This window comes from Rhincodon typus, chromosome 1 (genome assembly GCF_021869965.1).
Source record: "Rhincodon typus isolate 14 chromosome 1, sRhiTyp1.1, whole genome shotgun sequence".
In the NCBI taxonomy this organism is placed as follows: domain Eukaryota; kingdom Metazoa; phylum Chordata; class Chondrichthyes; order Orectolobiformes; family Rhincodontidae; genus Rhincodon; species Rhincodon typus.
In genome coordinates this window covers 96,785,687-96,799,599 of record NC_063332.1, presented here as the reverse complement: position 1 = coordinate 96,799,599, position 13,913 = coordinate 96,785,687, and the positions used below count along the sequence as shown (strand labels likewise).

General features: G+C 41.0%; 1 protein-coding gene across 2 annotated transcripts in view; it reads left to right on the top strand.

Moving 5' to 3' along the window:
- Positions 1 to 6,329, top strand: part of LOC109917800 (parkin coregulated like) — a 54,835-nt gene extending 48,506 nt beyond the window's left edge. Inside the window, exons 6-9 of one of the 2 annotated variants that reach the window (XR_007262481.1) lie at positions 2,030 to 2,137; positions 2,232 to 2,883; positions 3,784 to 3,864; positions 6,114 to 6,148. Coding sequence is in view for 1 of the 2 variants with exons in the window: in XM_048599264.1 (XP_048455221.1) it covers positions 2,030 to 2,137; positions 3,784 to 3,864; positions 6,114 to 6,170 (246 nt within the window). In the remaining variant the exon portion in view is untranslated. Of the gene's footprint in view, positions 1 to 2,029; positions 2,138 to 2,231; positions 2,884 to 3,783; positions 3,865 to 6,113 lie in introns of both variants that reach the window. The other variant, XM_048599264.1, reaches the window with a different exon arrangement.
- Positions 6,330 to 13,913: the final 7,584 nt, after the last annotated feature.

Sequence of the window (13,913 nt, the reverse complement as noted above, 5' to 3'; positions counted from 1 at the left end):
TTTATAACCAGTCTGATTCTTTTGTCACTTTTATACCGAGTAAAATCTCAAGAAAATAGGAAGACTTGCGTGTTCCTCTTGGACCCTGGGCTTATGTACTAATAGGTCATTTTATTCAGCCTAGTTTTCACTCAAAACTAAACCTAAGACCAGACAATAATACAAAAATGTGTTGTGTCTGTAATTGTAGATTTCATGAGGCACTATTTTGGCTTTCTAATTCCCAAATATACTGCATGGTGATGCAGGGATTATGTGCACTTGAATGAACGAATGGAATTCTATTCCATACATGTGCACTTTTCCCAAAGGCAGATCTTTGGCTTGTTGTCTGCTGATACTTCATCCTCAGCTGTTTAATTTCAGTAATGGTTTACTATTGTTTTCCACTCTCTGGGACTGACACAAGCAGGCAGGTCCCAGGTCTACCTCAGTCAAAACTGGAATCAAAGTCCCGCTGCTGTGTTATTCTGAACCAAATGCTAGCCATCCAGCTCACTGTCCATGCAATAGAATTATTAGTCCACGATATGGTTCTACACCAGATGTAGTCCAGCCTCCATGTAAGGTAAACTTTAGGATTGATGATTACTCACTGCCCCATAGCAACATTATCCAAACACAGGAACAAAAACAAAGTTGCTGGAAAAACTCAGCAGGTCTGGCAGCATCTGTGGAGGAGAAAACAGAGTTAACGTTTCGGGTCTGGTGACCCTTCCTCAGAACCCAGGACCCTTCTGAGGAAGGGTCACTGAACCTAAAACGTTAACTCTGTTTTCTCCTCCACAGATGCTGCCAGACCTGCTGAGCTTTTCCAGCAATTTTGTTTTTGTTCCTGATTTACAGCATCCGCAGTTCTTTTGGTTTTTATCCAAACACAGGTTCCACATACATACTGCCAACGCTAAGGTCTGCCCTCTCTTTATGTTTTTTGATTGTTCCGTTGTCTCCCTATTTGCCATGCTACTCGTCTAACATCCAGTTATGTAGAAATTTCCTTCATGTTGTCAGTTGGGATTTTCCCCATCCGAGATGCGGCAGGGCAGACGATGAGAAAGGCAAGTAGTGGATTGGGTTGGAATCTGAGAAACAATTGATCTCTTTCTGCCACACCAATTAATTCTGCATGGAAAGGTCAATGGGAGACCTTCCCACCCCAGCATTGATTAAATACCCTCAGTGGTCACTTAACTGCCGCTTAAGGATCTCGACCCATCACCAGCCTGATTACCGACCTTCCCAGAAGGTTAGAAAATGGCCAAATCAAAAACAGAATGATGGAGAAACTCAGCAGGTTTGGCAATATTAGTGGGAAGAGAAATGAAATTTTGTGTCCAGTGTGCCTCTTCTTCAGAACCACATCTTTAGAGTCTTACTTCTGTCTGTGCCATTCATAACATTTACTGTGGTTAACCCTACTCCCAAAGGACCACGATGGTTTAAGAAGGCAACTCACCACTGCCTTTTCCAGGGGATTTAGAGATGGCCATTAAATGCTGGCTGAGCCATCGGCACCCACATTCCATGAATAAAACTAAGTTACCTTCTGTTGAAAATTCCCATCCAATTACATTTTTAACCATTCCTCCTAAAAATTCTGGATAAGCACAGAATATTCTCCCATGGAATGGGTCATCTCAGGGCATTGGCTCAAAATAGCAAGAGGTAGTTTTGGATTTGGGGGATTTAGAAAAAACTGTCAAAGCCTAATATGTTATTGGCTGCCTGAGGCAATTGTGAAATAAGTAAGAGAAACACAAGTTTCACACAACTTCGCTTTGGTGCTGTAAGGAGTGATAGTAATACATTATTGCATTATTTAAATACGATAACTTTTGCACGTGTGTGTGTGTGCACCCTACAACAATTTTAAAGATTTTTGGCTTTATTATACAGTGTTTACAGCTTTGGATAAAATTGAGAATTGTAGCTGTCAGTGCAATTGCGCAGGATCTAGTAAAATGGTAATCAATTTTTAACCTTTGATTGTTGTGGAATGTTTTTAATATTGTTATTTTTCTCCCTAAAGGCACATTCAGATGTTGAGGTTTTTGAGAGAGGATTGTGTGCTTTGGTCCAGCTTAGTGCTGTTGTTGGTCCAGCTGTAAATAGCCATCTTAAACATCTGTTAACTAGTGTAAGTATGTACAGCTGTCTTCTGAGGCACTGCCTGTCACTGTAGCCTTTTAATGTACTTAAATATCTTAATGTCAATTTCTTTGTTAACAAAGGATCTTTTTACGTTGAAAAGGAGTTTGCACTTTGCACCTGGAGTTACATTTGAATCTGCCTGACACCTGACTTGATTCCAGAGAGAAATAACATGATTCCCATTGCAGAAAGTAGTTTTTTCATTTGTGAAGCCATGCTTTATACCAAAAATGATTTTTGAATTTACTGGCTGAAAACTTCTGGTTATTGTTAAATTCAGAGGCCACCTTCTAAAGACTTGAAACAACAGTCTCAAAGATGGCTGAACCTTTGCATAACTAAACCTTCCACATTACAAAGCTGCTGAAATGGAGACAAGTTGTCAGCAGGAATTGTCTTGAAGAGTGTCAACGAGGGCCATGTCCTAAATTATTAACAAAACCTCCCAACAATCACCTGGATAATCAACCTGGTGGACATAAACCACAAGACATGTCACTTGGTCAGTTGTACTCTAACTATGAAATAATATTGTCCAGATGTAATCCAAACAGCTCAACCAGGCACATGAACTCCAAGAACCATGATCATATTTCGAACACTGGTGACCTGGAGGGAAAGGGAGGTTAATTTTACAAGCTGACTAACCTGTTGTGTGTGAAAGCATCTCGGTAGACCAGAACAAGAAAATGCACTGAGGAAACAAGACCCCGAGAGTGGTCTGTGCACATGGTCTGTATTTGTCTTTGTCTCATTCTCTCTCTGTCTCTCTCTCTCTCTCTCTCTCACCTTGCCTATATCTCTGCATCCAATTACTGACTGCTTAAAGGTCTGAACTTGTCACTAGCAGGATAAGTTACCTTCCCAGCAAGTGAGAAAGTTGGCTAGTTTTCCAACTGGGAGGTCATGGCAAAGTTTCAGCCGGGTTTGGGTCACTAGGCCTCTAATTACCCCAAAGTGGGGACATTTGCAAGCACGAATGGGGGTGCCCTCTGAAGACCACTTCTCTGCCCTTACCTCTAACACCACCCCTGCAAACTTTGTCTCCTGGCAACCCCCATACTGTGATAAGAAGAAGCTTAACTTCTCATCAGCGGATTCCCTAAAGATCTGGCTTTGACTAATGGCCTTAAGGATCCAGGAGGTGTCGGCTTCTGATGTACTAGCAGCTTCTGGTCCTGTGGTGTCAGTGATAGGCTGAAAAACTCACATAGTCTCTTTTGTCACCTCTTAATGAGTTGATTGGCATGTGATAAGTTGTTATTTCAGCAGAGGGGGTGGTGTGTTAGTCCCCACCTAACACACCCATTCCCACATGGAAAATCTGAATTGTCTGCACTCTCACTCAAATTCTGCTAGCTTATCTCTACTGCTGATGCATTGGAAAAATGGATTTTGTCATGTTTAAGTTACTTTCCACAAAAATTGAACCTTGCACAACCAACCACAATATCCTGGTCAGAAAAAGGACAGTTTTGTTTGACTGGGATAGTTTACGTTTTGAAGAGACAAATTCAGTCAATTTATTTTGCTTTGAATCTTTTCAACTTCCTGATTATTGTTTAAATTGCTAAGAAATCATTGATGTTCTCAATTTTAAAACTTTTAATCTCCTTTTCATATGTATTAAAGCTGTCAAAAAGACTAATGGACAAAAAACTTAAGCAGCCAATCACAGATGCCCTGCAGAGACTGGAACAGCATGGTGGAAAGGTAAACATGTGCATGCATGGTCATAACAGGCTAAATTACTTTAGCTCGCCTTGAAGTGAAGCAAAAGGCCAGCTAATTGCAAATATATAAATTATAATCTAAACTCATGTCACTCAAAGGTGTTTTGAAATGGCTGTTAACGAGCCATAAATGTGTATTGAAACAAGCTTTTGAAATTGGATCAGACTGAAAATTGAATTGAATATTCCCATATAACCAATGGCCACAGCAGGGGTAGATATCTATAGTTATAAATACCCAATATCTGTCAATAGATTTGTTACAAATAATTCCCAGTTGTGGTTTGCTTATGTTCCCTTCTACCTGTGATTTGTTTTTCCTGTATTTCTTTCATAACACTCCTTACAGACTTCTTTTATGGTTTAAGTCACCCTGACTTAATATCTCCAAATGCTGATTGATGTCAGATTTTGTTTAATAAACACTCTTGCAATATACTTGGAGAGGTTTTATCACATTAAAGGTACTATATAAACGTAAGTGGTACTGTTGGAACTGATGCTAAACCAAGCAATTCTTATATCACAGTTTTTCCAATGAATTTTGGAAGTCCTCCACTGGAAAGGCTATATGTTGATGTTCATACTTGTCTATCTATAGCTTACTTAAACAGATCTAGTTCATTTCATGCATTTAATTATTTTCATTTATCTTGTTGCCTTGTAATAGAGAAATGTGAAATTGATGTTTCAGGGCAGGTTGGCAACTGTGATATTCAGAATTCTTTCCCAGATACGTAACAAGTGTTTAAAATATGAAGGATATTGGAATGACTTGACTTAGTTATTATTTTTCCAAAAACAGAACTGCTAGTTGTACATTAATAGAACAGAATAGAATATCCTTTATTGCCACCTGTACTCCAGCACAGAAGTATAGGAATAAATGAAGAGTTTTTACAATGGCTGCCTCTAATGGCGCCATCTCAGGTACAAGCACCTAGGTACTAATCTAGCTACTAATCCCCCAATAGACGAATAAAAGGAAAAGTAGTAGCATTACTTAGAGTGTTTCAAAAAATAAATTAGTAGTAGGATAGTTATAACATAGTTAAAGGATTGACGTTACAGTCCGGTAAAGAATTTCAGATCGACATTACATTGCAGCAGCTCAGCGAGCATGTGGTCTGACCGCCTGAGCCAGGCTACAGTCTAACAACAGTCCCACTCTGTTCCAAGCCTCCTGTCCACTCTATACTGGCACTTAGTTGCACCAAGGTAAGTTACACTGTTCCTGGACTCACTTTTCCTCTCGTGGATCTCCAGGACTCGTTTCCCCTCGCTCTGCCCCAGGGCTGCTAAAAAGAGAGGGAAAACAAGAAAAGAAAGAGAAAAAACAGTAGGAGCAGAGGAGCTCTGGGTGGAGTGTGCTACGCTGCCGCCATCTTGCTGGCGAATAGCTGCTGTACAAATGTGATGGTCTTCTATTTGAAATTTTTTTTTTTAGAAAAGATTTACAAGGATATTGCTGGGTTTGAACTACAGGGAGAGGCTGAATAGACTGGGGCTTTTTCCCCTGGAGCATTGGAGGTTGAGGGGTGACCTTATAGAGGTGTTGAGGGGCATGGGTAGGATGAATAGCAAAAGTCTCTTTTTCCCAGATGGGGGAGTCCAAACTCCAAGGCGTAGGTTTATGGTGAGAGGGGAAAGATTTAAAAGGGACCTGAAGGGCAACTTTTTCATGCGGAGGTGTTTGCATATGGAATGAGCTGCCAGAGGAGGTAGTGGAGGCTGGTACAATCATAACATTTAAAAGGAATCTGAATGGGTACATGAATAGGAAGGGTGAAGAGGATTATGGGCCAAATGCTGGCAAATGGGACTAGATCAGTTTAGGATATCTGGTCAGCATGGATGAGTTGGACCGAAGCGTCTGTCTTCATGACTATAAAAGCAGGTTCATGTTCATTGCAGGTAACCTGAGAAAGTCAACAAGTATGTAAAAAAAAAAAAAAAATTGGAGATAATTAATCTGAGTTCGCATTTGCTGAAACATCGATGCTTATGAACAAAAGACCATAAGACATAGGATCAGAAATAGGGCAATCAGCCCATTGAGTCTGCTGTGCTGTTCAAGGAGACTACGGCTGATCGAATAATGCTCAACTGCACTTTCCTGCCCTTTTCCCATAACCCTTGATTCCCTTACTGCTTAAAAAGTGATGGAAGGTTGAGAATTTGTTTGATGATTTACTAATATATTGCATTAATTTTGCATTTGTGTTGCAGGAGAGTCTGGCCATCATTAAATCGAAAATACCAACCTATTGCTCTATTTATACTTGAGAAAAAGACAACTTCTGCACTCAGTTGTACAGTTCTGCATCCAGACGGATATCATGGATAACAAGAACAGCTTGCAGGAGTTTTGTCTGATAGTATGATGTACTGTTTTATGTTATGTAGTTTTGCATTCAAATCAAATAAATATTCTGATCGAATTTATGTTGAGTGAAGGTGAGTCCTGCTATTCTTTAATAGAGAAAGGAGTTTGTTTTGATTTGGTCAACAATTTATTTTTCTCTTGCTACAGGAAAAAAAATGAATTGTGTATAACACCAACTTGAGCAGGTGACATCATTCAGGGAAATTTAATAAATAATTAATTGTGGTGGAAAATTAACATTAGTATAATGTTTATCAGAAATGGAAATATTAACCAACAATATTGAAGGTTTAAGAGATTTTTGGATGACAGTCATATTTTGTTAACAGGCATAACAGTAGGTTAATACACTTAACAAATTAAATGCCCAGCTTGAGACTGCAGACTATAGCACACAGGCCAATCACTTTCACCCTCCCACTCCAACTCTCAAAGTCTGGCAATTCAGTTATATTTGTTGATTAGCAAAATACTTGAAATATGAAAACATAAATTCAGTGCACATTTAAAGCCAATGATATTTCATCAGACTGGAAAAGATTGGAGCTGGAACTGGTTTTAATCGAGTACAAAAGCAGGAAAAGGAAAGAATAATGTCATCCCTCACCTTTTACCTTCTCTCTTCCCACATCCAAAGCCCCAAAGCTCCTTACAAGTGAAGCAGCAATTGTACTTCTTGCAATTTAGTTTACTGTATCCTCCTCCATATTAGAGGTCAAATACTAAAAGGTTGAATACTTTACTGAACATTTGCATTCAGTCCACAGGCTTGACTGTCAAGTTTCCGGTTCCTTGTTATTCCAACTCTGACCTCTCTATCTACACTATTTTAATGAAGCAAATGCCAGGTAATGACTATCTCCAATAAGAGACAATCTCACCACTGTCCGTTGATATTCAATGGGGTTACCAAACTGAATCTCAACTATCAACATCCTTGGGGTTACCATTGACCAGAAACTCAACTGGATTCACCATATAAACACAGTGGCTACAAGAGCAGCTTAGAGGCTAGGAATCCTGCAGTGAGTAACTCATTTCCTGACTCTCCAAAGCCTGTCCATTAGGAGCGTGATGGAATACTTCCCACTTGCCTGGATGAGTGCAGCTCAAACAACACTCAAGAAGCTTGATACCATCCAGGACAAAGCAGCCTGCTTGACTGGCACCACATCCACAAGCATCCACTTCCTCCACCACTGACCCTCAGTAGCAGCAGGGTGTACTATCTACAAGATGCACTGCAGAAATTCACCAGAGACCCTTGGATAGCACCTGCAAACCCACGATCACTTCCATTTAACAGGAGAAGGGCAGCAGATACATTGGAACACCACCACCTTCAGGTTCCCCTCCAAGCCACTCACCATCCTGACTTGGAAATTTATCAGTGTTCCTTCATTGTCAATGGGGCAAAGTCCTGGATTTCCCTTCTTGAGGCATTGTGGATCAACTTCCAAAACATGGACTGTAGCGGTTCAAGAAGGCAGCTCACCACCACCTTCTCAAGGTTAACTAGGGACAGTCAATAAATGCTGGTGCAACCAGTGACATCCACATCCCATAAATTATTTTTTTAAAAGATCTTGTTATCCCTAGGAAAGTGCAATTTGAAATTCTTAACTATAGTAGTGGAGCCTTGCAATAGACAAAGCTATACTGATGATGGTAATAAATAATTATGATCAAGTCACTATTCTTATGTGTTAAAATATTACTCAGTATTACATGTCTTTTATAAGAAGAAGTATTCCTGGATATGCTTAATAGTACCCTACTTGTGAATAAATCTGTAAATTATGTCAGATTGATTTTTCTACCACACCTAAGTCTAAGTTGAACTTTGATTCAGAGGATTCATTTAGAATTGTATGCTGTACATAATTTTACCTTTGGCAAATGCAATCAACCATTATTCCTTTAATTCAGCTACTCAACGAAAACTCTTAGTGTATTTAGAAATTCCTGTAAACCATAGAAAAGCATGTCAAGGAAATGAAATATGAGATCTTAACATTTGAAAAGATGCCTCAATTGTGTAGTTGTTAGAAACAATAATGGTGAAATCAGAATCAAGATATTCCATAACACACTTCTGCATAGAGCTATAATCAAAACCTGCACGTAAATGTCACTTAAGTCTTGAAAGATGGGATTGGTGGGGTGTGGGGGTTTTGTCAGATAGTGTATATAAAGATAGAATTGGAGAACTCAAACTATTTGGATTAAATTTCTGAGGACACAAACAATTTGATTAGACTGGGATACTCATTGATAAAACACAACTTCCTTATAGACACATATTCTCCTCCCCTCCTCCTCCTTGTCCGCCTTCTGCAGGGACCGTTCCCTCCGGGACACCCTGGTCCACACTTTCTTCACTCCCAGTACCCCCGCACAGACCTATGGCACCTTCCCCTGCAACCGGCAAAGGTGCAACACCTGCCCATTTACCTTGTCCCTCTTAAGTATCCAGGGCCCAAAGATACCTTCCAGGTGAAGCAACACTTCACCTGCACTTCCCAGAATCAAGTCTATTGCATTCGCTGCTCACAATGTGGTCTCCTCTACATTGGGGAAACAAAGCATAGACTTGGCGACCGCTTCGCAGAACATCTACGTTCTATTCACAAAAAAGACTCTGAACTGCCTGTTGCCTGCCACTTCAATGCACCACCCTGCTCCCTGGCCAACATCTCTGTCTCTGGCTTGCTGCAGTGTTCCAACGAAGCTCAACACACCTGGAAGAACAACACCTCATTTTCCGCTTGGGGATCCTGCAGCTCTCCAGACTCAATATCGAGTTCAATAATTTTAGAGCTTAAACTCTCCCATGTCCTAGCCCCCTACCCCACACACCAGGCCTTGTTATCACATAGCCTGCCATCACATACCACCTGTTGTTAGTCACTAACAATCCCCATTAACAACTATTCACTCTCCCAGCCTGATCGTTAACAACTCCTTTTTCTGTCCAACTGTTCTCTCTCTTTTGGCTCTGTCCTATCGTTTACTCCCTACCCCACCCAAATTCCTGTTTTCTGCATATAAACTGAAGTTTTCCCAGCCACCATCAGTTCTGAGGAAGGATCACTGAACCTGAAACGTTAACTCTGTTTTCTCCTTCACAGATACTACCAGACCTGCGGAGCTTTTCCAGCAAATTTGTTTTTGTTCCTGATTTACAGCACCCGCAGTTCTTTCAGGTTTTACGACTTCCTTAGCACCTGATATAGTAAACAAATGCTGGTTAATTGTGTTACAAAGAATGGGTTCTAGTTGGTGATAAATTCTTGTTTTAGCCTGACACAGCCTTCCCATTGTATATTCATCTACTTTTGCTGTTTTGCCCCAGATCTCTATGTAAAATCTCAACATCTCAATTAACAAGCTTTTAATGAAACCAACATTTTGGTCTATATATATATAGAGCTCAAAAATATAGGTGGTGACCAAAATGTTGGTTTCATTAAAAGCTTGTTAATTGAGATGTTGAGATTTTACATAGAGATCTGGGGCAAAACAGCAAAAGTAGATGAATATACAATGGGAAGGCTGTAATGGAAAATACCCTGTTCCTGTAAAAGTTTAAATAATACATAGTGGATTCCCACTATGTACAAACTGGTGCCTTTGGTGCTATACAGTTCCTGGGCTGAAGTTATATGGGCAGTGAAAGGGTTTGTTTTGCTCCTTACGGGTCACTTGCTAGGGTCAACTAACCAGCTGAGCACAAGGATGGCAGCAGCTGGCAATGGAGAACATGCTGACCCTGGTTGTGATGAGAGCCAACACCTCCCCCACAGAGGGAGGAGCTCTGAGCATCAAGTGTGCAGAGGCCTAGGGTAAGGAGGACACAAAGGCCATTCCATCATCAAACAAAGAGCTAATTGGAGATGACCAAGGCCCAGTCCACAGGTGACTGTAACTCTCCAGGTAGGTGATCACAGTAACACGTATCTTTGTCAGCAAAGACCTCTTTGCTGCGCAGGACCTCTGACCAATGCTATACACCCAATACATCGATGACATTTTCTTCCTTTGGACTTAATGGCAAGGAATCAGTGAAACAACTACTTAGCGATATTATTGCTAAGTTTCATCCCACCATCAGACTTACCATAGACTACTCTTCGGAATCAACCTCATTCTGGACACACACATCTCCATCAAAGACAGACACCTCAGTACCTCACTCTATTGGAAGCCCATGGATAACCTCACGATGCTGCACTGCTCTAGCTTCCACCCTAAACGTAATAAAAAAGCTAGCCCCTATGGACAAGCCCTGTGCATACACAGGATCTGCTCAGATGAGGAGGAACGCGACAGATACCTGAAAGTTTTGAAGGACGCCCTCATAAGGACGGTATACAATGCTCAACTCATCGATCACCAGTTCCAACATGGCACAGCGACAAACTGCGATGACATCCTCAGAAGACAGGCACAGGACACAACCGATACAGTATCCTTTGTTGTCCAGTACTTCCCCGGAGCGGAGACATTACTCCATGTTCTTTGCAGCCTTCAACATGTCATCAATGCCGATGAACATCTTGCCAAATCATCCCTATGCTTCCACTTCTCACTTGCAAACAACCGCCAGACCTTAAACAGACCATCGTTCGCAGCAAACTGTCCAGCCTTAAGGACAACATCAACCACAGCACTGTACAACCCTGCCAATGTAACTTCTGCAAGACATGCCCGATCCTCAATATGGACACTACCATCACACGTGGGAACACTACTCACCACGTACACAGCAGATACTGATGTGACTCGGCCAATGTTGTCTATCTCATACGCTGCAGGCAAGGATGCCCCGAGGCATGGTATATTGGTGAAACCGTGCAGACGCTACGACATATAGTGTATGAATGAACACTGTGCAACAATTGCCAGACAGGAATGTTCCCGATTGGGGAACACTTCAGTGGTCAAGGATATTCAGCCTCCGATCTTCGGGTACGCATTCTCCAAGGCAGCCTTCGGGATACCCAACAATGCAGAACCGCCATGCAGAGACTGATAGCCAAGTTCCACACCTATGAAGACGGCCTCAACCGTGATCTTGCGTTCATGTCGCGCGACGTGTGACCCCACCACACTTCTGTATCTGTAAAAATCTTCCTTGTTGTCCTGTTTTGACACCATCACCTTGATAAATTGTTATGATCTCACTACCTCAATTAGTTTGTACAGTTTTGGATTATTTATTACTCTGGTTAGACCCTTGACATGCAACTCTTATACCTATCATGTTATTTCCAGCCATTTGGTTTGTCTCCAGCACCACCTTATTTTTTATTTTTTGTAGTTATCGTTCTGCCTCAATTAATCAGATTTATAGGTCACCCGCTCTGCTTGTTATTCAGCTGTCGATACTTTACTCACACTGTCTAACACTCTGATCACCTGCAGAGACCTATTATTCAGCCTATCAACGCTCCACTTTGTATGATCTTTTGATCTGTCTGCTTATAAATTCTGTGCCTGTGTGCTCCTTTCTCACTTCAACTGGTGAAGGGGCTACGCTTCCGAATGCTTGTGATTTCAAATTTACCCGTTGGACTTTAACCTGGTGGCATCTGACTTCTGACTTTGTCCACCCCTGTCCAACACCGGTACCTCCACACCAAAGACCTGACACTTTACAATACAAGTCACCATCCCGTACAAGTAGATGTCAAGGTAAACATAGCTGAGAACGTTTCAGTCCTGCTTCATTACAAGAATCAATTGTGGACAGACTTCTCTTTTGTGGCCTCCAATATTAATTCAAGGTCATGATCAGAGAACTGAGGACTGTTTTGTGCGCCTGGTCTCTAGGTCTTCAGCCGGACACAGTATACTAGGCAGAGGCTAAATGGCAATTTCCGCTGTATCTTTTCATCACGTACGTGGAAATTGCAGTAACACTGTTTTGAGGAGTTAAACTGGATTCACGTTTTGATCTAGACTGCCTCCTTTCTCATCCTCGTGGCCACTAATTTGTCGGCAAAGGCATCGCCACGCCAACTTGGGGAGCTTGATAGTATAGAACTTAAGTGTTTGTGAAAAAAAGCACTTTGTTGAAGCTTTTCATCTTGCATCCGTCAGGAGAATTCACAAGAAGTACCAAAGTAAAAGGGAAAACAATATTTAGCCTGTATGAGGGGAGAGTGCTGATTGGTCGGCAAGATTCCTTTATCCACCAAGTTTGGAGCGACCTTAATGAAAATTAGGATTCAATTCTGCTTTCTCCATAGGTGGGGTTGGACCCAGAAACAATCCTGATTTTGGTTTCTTGTCCACACTACAGAAATTCAGCTCATAGAGATTTTTTCTAACCAAAAATATTAGCTTGATTATGTACTGTTCTATGATACTATCCCTTCTTAAACTTGAAGTCATCAGAGTTAAAATTGTACTAATCCTGTTTTTTTTAATATAAATATTGACTTGTTTCTGTCCATTCTGACAATAGAACTGGAATTTTGATCTGTGGCAATTTAAGAAGCATGTTCTATGTGTTCATTGTTGAAGGCCAGTGTTGGCAATTGTATAGATACGGAAACCAAGTCAGCAGAAAACATAAGTATCACTCATTCAGATTCACCATGGTAATTTCAGGAGATCTTGCATGTATGTTGAAGTTGTATTTTTATCTTCATTCAAATTTTAAAGAGAAATATAACTTGAAAGTTGAATCTTGCTCTCGAAATCTTGTTGATTCTCAAACCGGGGTGTAGAAGAAAAACTCCCAACGCTATTACATAGTCTTGTTGCACGTGCAAGAATTAAAGATCTAAAGAACAGAATAAAGCTTGTTGACAGAATATTTCATTGGATTGTTTAGTGTAGGTTTTGTATTTCATTGCTGAACAGAAATAGGAATTGTGAATCAACTGGCTCTCATACACAGCATTTGTTTCCCCATCCACTTTTGTCAGTTTTCAATGTTGAATTAACTCTTAATTTGTATCCAGTGGAACCAGAGGATGTTTCGGTACATTGGTACACTTGGACTGTCTTTATTATGTCCGCTATCAGTTGATAATACCAGTCACAATACTTTGACTAACACTTTCTGGAGTGTGGATGAATAAGCTAACTCTAAATGAGTCACCAGATTCCTCAGGCTCAATTTTCATTTGGAGGTGGAAATCAGAAGATAGGTTTAATTCCATCATCATGATCTTACCTTTGACTTGAGGCTGCTAGTGATAGGATCTTTCAGAAATCCACTCTCTAAGTCACCTGGAGGTGAGAGGCCAAGATGAGAATAGAGGCCAGCTGACAGCAGAGAGGACAGGTCCAAATACGTTCCACACAAAAAAAATGCAGCAGTGATTGGTGGTGCGGTGATGAGCATGGATGCCTTCCAAACGATTGATCCTGGTTCAATTATTGGTCGTTGCATGATGTGCATTTTAAGCGTTCTTGTGGCTCAGTGGTAATGTCCCTGCCTCTGAGCCAGAAGGTCTGGGTTCAAATTCCACCTGTATCAGAGGTGTGTTCTAACTTGTCTGAACAGGTTGATTAAAAATAACCAGAGCTGCCAAGGTGATTAGCAGCTCTCGTATGCAGTTGGACATTCTGACTGTTTTCCTTTGCCTTTCACCTTGCCCAGTTATCACCCTCATCCTCTCACCCCG